At 38.9% G+C, this 11,070-nt stretch overlaps 1 protein-coding gene across 1 annotated transcript in view; it reads left to right on the forward strand.

Moving 5' to 3' along the window:
• The first annotated feature begins 945 nt into the window (after positions 1 to 945).
• The window catches only part of LOC138033683 (C-reactive protein-like), a 50,126-nt gene continuing 40,001 nt past the window's right edge, over positions 946 to 11,070 (forward strand). Inside the window, exon 1 of the mRNA XM_068881479.1 lies at positions 946 to 1,292. Coding sequence (XP_068737580.1) covers positions 1,157 to 1,292 — 136 coding nt within the window. The 5' untranslated portion in view covers positions 946 to 1,156. The remainder of the gene's footprint in view (positions 1,293 to 11,070) is intronic.

Consider the following 11,070-nt stretch of genomic DNA (forward strand, 5'->3'; position numbering starts at 1 on the left):
TTGTGACTCTCGTTCTTGTGTTTTCATCAGGGGTGATTGTGACCATTCCTCGGAAGTTTGAGGTTTAAAGGAAGGAGGGTAGGGATACTGTGCCTGGATTCCAAACTAAGGCGTTGATGAACCTTTCCTAATGTTAAGTCCGCTTTTTTTGCCAAAGGTTAGGATCATGTCCCGGGGTAACAAGAAACTGATTATTAATACTTATTCTACAATGTGCAATGATTATGAAAACGTATTCATGGAATAAGCCAAACGCCAATTTGCTACTGGTTGAAAGGGCACTAAAAGGAAAGTAGTTTTCTTTAAAAAATGTCGGAAAATGTTTGATGAACCAACCACACTGGCAATTGTGTTGGATAATTGAAAGACAATCACCAACGACCGTCGGTGTCTTGAAGTTGTCTTCATTATTCTTCAAAGCAGAAAAACATCCAACCATGTGTGGTTGTCAACCTGGTTGCAGCTTGCGCCTATCATCCTGATAACTGGATACTTCCAAGGATCCTAGAAATGGACCTGTTTCGATCTAGAGCCGCGAACCTCCTTGAATGATTAAATGTCAAATGCTATAAATATTTGCTTCCCCAATTCATTGGGATTGGAAAGGGAAGAATGAATAATGAATAACGGCTTAATTAAAAAAAAAAAAAAAAAGAAACAGTAAGTAACATTTGTCCTTCCAACATTCGGATAAAAAATTTTGTAGTTTCCGTAAAGAACAACGAATACGGAAAAATGAATAACAAACAAAATTTCAATAACGAGTAATGATAACTCGGGAAATAATCGAAGGAATAATAAATGACTGAGATCCATTTATCCGCTTCCTTCCCCTAATATAACTTGCATTTATGCGTATTTATTCGAGCCATGCAGGTGGCATTTGTCAATCAATAAATTGAATCAAGCTATTTGCTTCTTTTAGAAAGTTTAAAACAATTGACTTAGTCAACGAAATGAAAAAGCCCGGGGGCAGGCAAAACTCAAGTGTGGGATTCAGAATTCATTTTTCATAAACAGAGATCCATTTGCCACAGGACTGGTGCAAACCTTAGACAGTCCTTAGCAACTCCTCTGTCCGTTCTTTTTCCGACAGAATTTACGAAGATTTCGAGGAGAAATTGCATGGTCACAAGAATATTATACGTGTAATACAATGAAAGGCTCCAGTTTTGCCATCTCGTGCATATGGTTCGCAATATGCTTTTTGATCGCCGCTTTCTTCCCTTTTGCGGATTTGGCCATAAACAGAGGTCCGACAGAACGATCTGCCCAATTTCAAGCTTTTGAAGGTAAATTAACAACATAGATGGTAGTTTTAAGTTTAAGCTCAGGTTATCCGGTCAGATTCATCGGAATAAGTAGTAGACAAATGGATACGTAATAGGAGACGACAATAGGGCCACAATCCCAGTTGCATTTCGTCCCCTGAGGAAACGCTTTTCAATTTATTTGAATTTTTTTTATTTGGTGGCCTTCATTCAGTAATCGATATCGGTGTCCTCTCTGATGATATTTAAGGACGTTCCCGCTCAAAATGTTGCCACTTATAGATTTTTTTAAATCTTGCCCCGCAGAAAAGGAATGATCTCCTTTTGTCAAAAAGGCAAAAAAAAAAAAAAAAAATGGATAAATAAAAAAAAAATTGGGGTTTCACCGTGCTCGTTTTCTAGATAAGGTGCATTTTTAGTGTTCGTGAAAACATGTAAATGTGATAGGGCGAATAGCTCGAATAGCTCGTTTCTATAAAATAAAAAAAAAAGTTGGAGAGTTGTTGGATATGTGTTGCCCCAGGCAATTATTCCATAAATCAGAAAAGGATAAATTAAAGCATAGTAGAGGTTACACAATACATTAATATCAACACAGTGCCAAACCTTGGATGATATTCCAACACTTCTCTTTATTTTGGTTAAGATAAATTGAATCTGATATTTCCATGACAATGGAACAAGATATTTTATACACTTTTCCTGATTTAGTGAAAGACATGGATAGGTCGAAAATAATTAGGTTTCCTGCAAATTTCACACCAGAAAACACTAAAAGTTTCTTGACAGCAATAATATTGTTAGCACCTTTTCTACAGCGAAAAAAGCATGTTTTCCGTCATTTCTTTTTGTCGATCGCTAGAATTTCTCTAAAACAAGCTTAACCGCTTATTGATTCTTGTTATTGGGTTGGTATGCCAATCCTAGTCGGAAAATGGGAGATATTTCTCCGTATTTGTATTTTTACTGTGTTGCCATAGGCAATCAACTTAAAAAATGCGTTTGTTTGTTTTGTTTTGTTTTTGCTTTTTGTTTTTTTTACATGTCATGAAAAGTCTTGCCTGTCACTCCCCTGCTAAGTGTTGTCTTCTGTGCGTATTTGTTAGGTTTGAGGGGGCTGGGGTAATGCATAGATTTCTCTGGTGCACACAGGAGAAAATTTAATTATTAACCTGCAATGGCGTCGAAAGTCACTGTGACGCGAATGGCGTTTTAGTGCATCTTTAAACAAAGTATACTCTTATGGAGCTCAAGAATGGAACGTCATTTGGATAAACAAGACGGGCGGTGAAAAATGAATACCTGGAATCTTTAAAGCGACGAGTAATGGCCTTCGACAACAATTTCATTTTTCGCCGTTGGATATGAAGTGAGCTTTGTTTCCAATATTTTTACTAACTTGGTAATATACAACTCTGAAATCAAATGGGAAATCTTTATGGAATTAACAAACATTGAAGGAATCGAATGCCTTGAATGCGTCACAGTGTTTAATGAAGTCGCATCTAAGTTGTTTGGCAATTTACATTTATTTTGTATTCAACTCTGCACAGTCTTAAGGTAAAAAAAAAAAAAAATGAAAATGTAACAGTAACGAATTATTTGAAAGAAAGCATGTTGCCTCTTTTGTGCGTCATTATTTATTTACAATCAAGGTTCTTCCGAAAAGGGCTTGATGTGAACTGCCATGCTGATATTTATTTAATTGCTGTTATGTTTCTTGTTTGCACGCACGCAATTAAAATTGGAAGGGTTTTATTTTGCCTCTAACAGCAGATATTTTGTTTGTTTCAATAAATTTTACGGTGGAAAAGACTTTTGTGACTTTTTTTTGTCCGAATGAACTACCAAACACAAAGCTTTTTAACGACATTTAAGTGGAATATTTTTTGTAACTTAATTTTCTCTGTTAAAAATTTGCATGTGAGCTTGAAATAAACATCGCCGCAATACACGCACGCACCAGAAATCTAGTCGCTGATTTACCTCTTCGTCGAGTTCTCAGACGCTCAGAGTGCACGCGTAAAATTTTGGTGAAAAAAAGGTGTAAGGGAACTTCAAAATGATCAACATGTCATCCTCGAAGCCAACGTTTTTCGATTCACTTTTATTTTCTTTAATCTTTCTGGGTTAAGTATTTTACTACTAACCACATGTCTTCACAGTGGGCTATTTACCTAAGACATCTACCATGGCACTATACTGATATACGGTACCAAAGCAATATCGTGTACTATTGGAGCTACCTACATATTACACAAAGATAACGTGAATCTCCAGGAAGACAAAACGTAGCTCAGTTGACAATTATGCGGCTCTGTGTTACTCTACTACCACACGTAAGCAATGCGTGCCTATTTTTTTATTGTGGCTAGTGCACTTAGAGCACTACCACAAAAAGAACTGAGTGTTTCGTTTCGGAAATGGTAAGGGCAGGAGAAAAATTAAAATACTGTGGTGTGGGTCACTCGATCTGTCATATGATATGTATTTCGTTTCGTCTATTGAAACTCTAGAGAAACAAAGAGAGAAATGTGTACGCAAACTCCAGATCTCTAAACGGCGAGAAGCCTGTCAAGGAATGTTAAACGTTAAAGAGAAGAACAGATACTTGTTTATGTGCACAATACATGAGGGGCAATCATGATAGGGTTTTCGGGATCCGGGATTTTAATTTTTTGAAGCCCGGGAATCGAGCTTTCAAAGAAATATGGGAGCGGTATTCGGGATTGCATTTATGGACAGGACGCAGGATTTAACGTTATTACGAAGCGGGATCTGGAAAATTGTCACTTTGAAGCTCCAAGATCCGGGTTTTCTGATGGCAAAAAAAATTAAAATCAGCTCAACTTTCGCCTTCGGCAACGACGGAAACGACAGGAAATTTAAGGTGAGCAATCTCCACGACGCTGACACGTGCCTTTTGTGATACCTATGGCGTGCTCTTTGTCTTGAACTTTGACCGTAATAAGATCCAATTACACAAAGGCCTCATGACCTTTGATACTTGTAACCACATCACGTTTTTACAAAACGGTTCTCCTTTATGCTGTATCGCATAGGCCAAACTTTTACCGTGGTTTTTGAAAATGTCGGACAGAAAAGACATCGCTGTTCGCGACGTACGTGATATAATTGGTTGTGTGGCTCATTCTTATGAGAAGGGAGATAGCGGAAATAAGAAAGAAGTACAAATGAAAGAAGAAAAGACAAAAGAAGTACAAACAGAGAGGAGATAATGCAGTTCATTGAACAAGCAAACACCACCCCACAATCAAATTTACGGCTGAAATTTCATATACAGAAACGACATTTCTGGGTACAAACAGTAGCATTTACAAAGGCCAAAGTTTCAAGAGTAATTCAGTCCTTGATATGCGCACGCACTTCAAACCTACTCAAACATTTCAACACAGTCTCTTCTCCTCGTGCCACCCACCAGGAGTCAAAAAAGGCTTCGTCGAGGTGAAGCTCTGAGACTTCTCAGAACAAACGTTTCTCGTTTCACGCCTACGTGAAAGAGGTTATCCCAAAAATCTTGTTCAAGGGACCTCAGAAGCGCAATTTAAAAACAGGAAGCTGGCACTCCTTCAAAAACCACGAGAGAGCAACACAATACCACCCAGCAGCGACGGACGTTTAAACAAATCCTCATGAAAGACTTTCATTTAATATAGATCAATGCTCAAAGAAATCTAAAAAAACCCGCCCCACATATATTACAAAAAGTCAATCAAATACATACTCTTCAGCGCCAAATTGCAAAGCTGAAAGGCTAAAACACGCGCTAGGGAGTCATGTAGGCCTGTCCCTCCGGTACACTGCTATATAATAATGGACAATCACGCATCATTTTGGTTTCAAAACTGTGATTGCATGTTAATGCTACAATTATTGAGTTAAGGTCAATTGGATCATGAAGGTTGGTGGAAAAAACTGACGAGGTGTATTCTAAATCAACCTTGGACATCTTGCTGTGACGTCATGACCGGGATTGAGATCGGCCGATAAAAACTTTCGGGATTTCGGGATGAAGGTAAAATTTTGGTCGGGATGGTGAGATTGAAGAACTCTATTTGGGACCCTCATACATCGAAGCATAAAGTGTACAAATACCTGTTTTGCCTTCAAATGCCGCTGCATAACATTTTAATTTCCGTTTTCGGTGAATCTTCCATTACACGTGTTAAAGGTGAACCTAAGCAGTTTCAAGATTTCAGTCTTTATTTTTGCCTTAATTTTGAATAATATAAACTTTAAAACATACAGTTAGTGACGAGTAGACCTCTAAAAACCATAGGGCTAATGCTGAGAGGTCTCCTTGGTGATACGTGAATAAGAAATCAATTACGGTAAAAGGTGAGCGAAGAAAACGAAATGAAAAGAAAAAAGAGAAATCAAACTGCTATTTTCATGGCTTTCTAGTTTATGTTATTTGCTTTTATTTTGAGTAACATTTAATTGTTGATAAAATCAACAAACTGTATTTTAAAGGAAGATAAACCGGTACTAGCTTTAAAATAACTGGTTCCTGGTTAACCGAATTTTCTATTACGACTCACTAGTGCGAAGATTGTTTACGTTACTCGTGAACGCGAAGATAAATACCTTTGGATTTGTCAACAATATGTCGCTTTAATCTAACCCAAAATCCTTTAGATAGTCAAAAATTAATAATTGCGATCCATTTCCTTCGCTTTTTGTTTGTCAGCATTATGACTTGCGATACTACATGTTCACATGTTCATAAGTTTGTTTTTACATCTCATAGATGTTTTAGACTTTCAATTACAAACTCCGTTTTGATTGGCTACTCTGCCTCACTGTGTAAATAGTTCTCCTTGAAGTTAAAATAGATACGTTTCCTTTCTCAGGAAACGAAACAACAAAATAGATACGTTTCGTTTGTTAGGAAACGAAACAAAAACCGAAAGAAAATTAGCGGTTAACTGGTTTGTTTTGGAGAAATTCTTCAATGAAAATGCCACCAGAAAAAAATACCTTAGAGGGCCAGATCGATAAAAAAGAAATGACGAAAAACATGCGTGTTAAGGTACAAATCGATTACAGAGGGTACTTTTTTTGCTGCAGGAGAGGTGCTAACAGTATTATTGCTGCCAAGAAACTTTTAGTGTAATTTCTGGGGTGAAATTTGTAGGAAAACCTCACTATTTTCGACCTATTCGTGTCTTCGATCATACGGTAAAAATGAGAAAAAAAATTGGGCTAAATTGTCATGTACGGTAACTGTTGTGTATTACCTTTGCAAGGAAACCCGCTTGTTAAAAGTACTTTTTTCAAATCCTTTCCCAATCTCCTACCCAGAGTCATCGGGCTTTTTGGTCAGCGGGTGAGCGCCCGGAAAGACTCAGTCTGGGATAATGGACCTCATTTTCCCAGAAAACGTGGGTTCTGGTCTTATTGCGCATGCTTGAGTTTAAACAGTGGAAATGGCGGGTTGAAAGTGCTCGAGAAACAAAAATTTTAGCCTTGCACCCTATAAAAGAAACTGGAGAAATGATCATTGGCTTGCTGTAAGAGCGAGTGAAGATGAAACTTCTGACGCTTTCAGTAAGTGGATTTTTGGTGTTTCAGCGTGTATTCCATCGTGCAAGCAAAACCGATGTCCTCTTCTACTACAATTTGGGATCGGCTATTCATCGAGTTACGAGTGGAGTTGAGTTTGAGTTGAGTTTGAGTTGAGTTTGAGTTGAGTTTGAGTTAAGTTTGAGTTAAGATTGAATTACAGTTTTTGGCGTTTTTCGTAACTAAAAGTAGTAAAAATATTCAGTACAAGTCACTTCGAAAACTGTTTTCTCCGCGTTGAAAGATATATTTGCATAAAATTTTGCAAAATGGCATAGCTTTCCAATGATCAAAACAATCTTGTAGTTATTACACCTTTCACGGTATCATTCTCGATGCTGCTGTTAAGTCTTTCGACGTTAAAACGATGTCTTTTTAGAGGGATACATGGGCTTTATTGTTAAGCCAGTTAAAGCCGGCCTGGCAGCTAAACGATGAACCGTATTTGTCGTCCGGTATCATGGTCGATCATCACAAGAACGTCGTAAACATCTGACGAAGTGAGCCCCCATTACCCTTTTTGCTCATAACCGCTGAAATTCTAAAAATCAATGCGACAACACGATGGTCACGTTTGCTACTGTTCGCCTACACGACTCCCTCGTACGTGGTCTGCTTTATGTGGCCTTTGTCATAATTTTGCTCTCTTGTATACATATAGGACGCCTCTTTTAGGCTGTTCCTGTAGGATTCATTTAGCAATGGCTTTTGCCCTATGAGGCTTTACATTTGAATCTCTATACTGCTGTGTGATATGTTTTCTTCCAAGAAAATAGCTGATTTCGAAAATAATGTTTTTAGTTTTTTGGTGTTGATTTTCTCAGCAGTAATGTGAATACTTCTAAAGAAACTCAACATCAAGCTACGCTCATATGGATGAAACACACATTATGTCCATTGGCTAGAATTCTAATAGCCAATCAGAATTTAGCAAGTTCGATCCTTCCATTGAGTACAAATGGAGATAAACACACATGGTTTTTGCAGACAAAGCTCTTCACCTTAAATGCCGGAAGCTATCGGCAACTGATGAGACCCACTTGATAGGATCGAAACCGCGGTCTTGCCTGACCAAATGTTATGTCAGAGAACCTCCATTTAGAGTCGAGTTATTTAAATGCCTCGAAAAAGGAGCGACTTGAAGACATCGACATAAAATATCAAAAGAGCATCGACGAGAACGAATTAATTCCAGAAATTCAAGGAAGATAGTTACTGACCATGGCCACAAACCAAAACAGGCTGAAGAAGTAAGAAAAACGAGTGAAACAATTTAAGAAAACAACATCTCCAAAGAGCATAAAAATTTGCTAAGAAACCCAGAAAAAAGGCAAACAAAGTCTGTAAGAAGCCAGCTATCTCACTAATACAGGGCACAATGTAACAGGCGTTCAAAAGCAAAATGAACCCAGGCCCGGGTCAAACCTTAAAACTAGAAGATCAGTCGCTTCTACTGCCGATAAACATATCGTTCGAGCCTAGAATTAAATGGCGCAAAAGCGTGAGGCCATAAGGTCACATTCACATTACTGCTGGGAAAATCAACACCAAGAAATTAAAAACATTATTTTCGAGACCAACTATTTTCTTGTAAGAATACGTATCACACAGCAGTATAGAGATTCAAATGTAAAGCCTCATATGGCTAAAACCATTGCTAAATGAATCCTACAGGAACCGCCTAAAAGAGGCGTCCATTCAAACATGTGCTCAGGAGAGCAAAATTATGACAAAGGCCACATAAACCAGACCACGTACAAGGGGGTCGTGTAGGCTTGTCAACCCTTTTTAACACTAAAGTGATTCCTTAGTTTTCGATATTACCCTTCATAGGCGAGGGTCATTGAGAGAAAAAACGCGTTCCAGGTTCCGGATTCCTTGTTTTACTTAAACCCTCATGCGGCTTACTTGTTCCGATAACGTTTTGTGTGATAACCGATCATGAAAACCACGCTGATGGACAACAAACGGTACGTTTCATCGTTTAGCTATAGCTAAAACTTTTATGACAAGAAGACATCTCTGCGTCGATAGACTTGATCACTAGAAGGAACAACCACTCGCTGGTGGTTCAGTTTGTTTTGCAGGAGATCGTGAGTTCGACTCCGGCCGGACTCGTAACACTCAAGGTCTTAAAATAACTGAGAAGAATGTGCTGCCTTTGTAATAACATCCGCAAATGGTTTAGCCTGCAGTGCAGGCGTATTTTGGGCGCGCGAGTGCACATTTTCGTATTAGGCCACCATCTTAGATTTGGTAGCTGTGGAAGATTAGGGCGAGGAAATATTTTCCGAGGGAGTAGGTGTCTCACCCCCAACCCGCCACTGCACCAACTCTCTCCCGGTCAAGCATCTAATCACAATCCAAGATAGCGGCATCGAAAACCTGATAAATCTAGTGTTCCGCGCCAAAATAGCGCCTTCACTGCAGGCTACAAATGGTAAGACTTTCAAGTCTTCGCGAATAAGCTTAGGTCCCGTCTCACAACCTTCAATGTTCATGTGGGATGTTAAAGATCGCACACACTAGTCCCAAAGAGTACGGTGTTGTGGTCTGGTCTTTTCATCAGCAATGCCGGCTTGGCATAATCTTCTGAAGGGGCTACTGATCGATGAGACCATATAACAGCAAAACAGGTGGTAGTCAAATCGAAGGAGTCCAAGTGCTGAAACTGGTAAACTGATAAACAAGAATACTGCAGTGCATGAAATTTGAAAATTTTTCTGATCACTTTAAAACCATTTTGCAAATATACATCTATGCACTTCACGAAAACGGTGTTTCATGGTCTTCCCAGAGACTTCTACTTAATATTTATTAGTTTTAAGTGCCAAAAATGTCAATATTAACTCAGTTTTAACTCAATCTTAACTCAAACGCAACTCGAACTCAACACAAACTCAACTCAAACTCAACTCATTGACAAACTCAATTCGTAACTCGATCAATAGTCTATCTCCTACAATTTTATGTTTCCGTAATTCTAAATGGCCTCGACGAGACCTTCTTCCACGGATTTCTCCTGAAAGAGACTGATGTAATGTTTTCCCACTGTACTTTTGCACCAGCAGCAGTAATCAGTTTTTAGCAGCGTGCGAAAATTCCTGTGCGGTATAAGACATAATTCAAACCCCGTCGTTTTATCATTTTTGTGATTTATATATTTCTTAGATAGAAAAAACAAACAGCACTGAAACTATTTTTAGATTTTGAATCTCTCTCCAAATTCTGGGTTTTCTGAATTATTTCAGTACAGACTTCCTGTCGGACTGCCATTGTTATGGAAGGGACCAATCAAAAAATACCTATTCCCTCCCTGGTCAGAGTTCTTCTCTCTCCTTGTGCAATTGTGTGGGCCCACTTCCATTAGTAGGGCTAACGCTCACATGGTCTATATGAGTAGAAAGCTAGCACTTTACATTACCCTCTAACAGTTAAGTTTGTTGAAATATAAGTGCTACACTGCCAACGTTTGCAAAAACGTAACCCTTCCTTGTACTTGTAATAAAAAGAATAGTTCAAGTCCATTATTATCCCAGAGTCTCTCGGGTTGCTCATCCCCTGTCCGAAATGCCCAAGGACTCTGGGCACGAGATTGACCCTTTCCCGAAAAAACTCTGAAAGCTGAAGTGGTGGATCTCAAAAATCTAGAAGCATCCTCCTCGAGTGTGGATACTTTGGATTCATGATCCGTTTTTGGATTTCGCCCAAAAAAAAAAAAAAAGAACGCGCAAAATCCGTTTTCGGATTTTCCCGAAAACACGCACCCTTAGAAGCAGAGATCCAGACCGCCAAGACGCCAAGTGGCCTGGGGCAGAGCCCCATATTGAAGAGAATTTGGTCAAACTTTTTTTCTTTTGGTTGTCACTTGATTGACCGAGTGTACGTCCGTACAGACTCTGGGGGAGGGGGATGGGAGACTAAGAAAGGGAAGGAAGGGGAGTCTTTGAGGCGCGAATGGGCGAATTTTCTTGGCGAGAAACTTTTGCTCAGCCCGCGTTTGCCCCACTGACCTTCGTCACTTTTGAAAAAGAGTTTGTGATATTAGTGATGATCAACGGGATAAAGAGCAAGAAAGAGCACGAGAGAAGAGGCGACGATATTTAAGAAATTTGAGCGAAGATCAGAAAGCCTCAAGAGACGCCGGGGAAAGAGAAGAAGAGAAAATTTTAATGAAGAACACCGTAAAGCTGAGAAAAATAGAGCAAAAGTC

The sequence above is a fragment of the Montipora capricornis genome, chromosome 14 (assembly GCF_036669925.1).
Source record: "Montipora capricornis isolate CH-2021 chromosome 14, ASM3666992v2, whole genome shotgun sequence".
In the NCBI taxonomy this organism is placed as follows: domain Eukaryota; kingdom Metazoa; phylum Cnidaria; class Anthozoa; order Scleractinia; family Acroporidae; genus Montipora; species Montipora capricornis.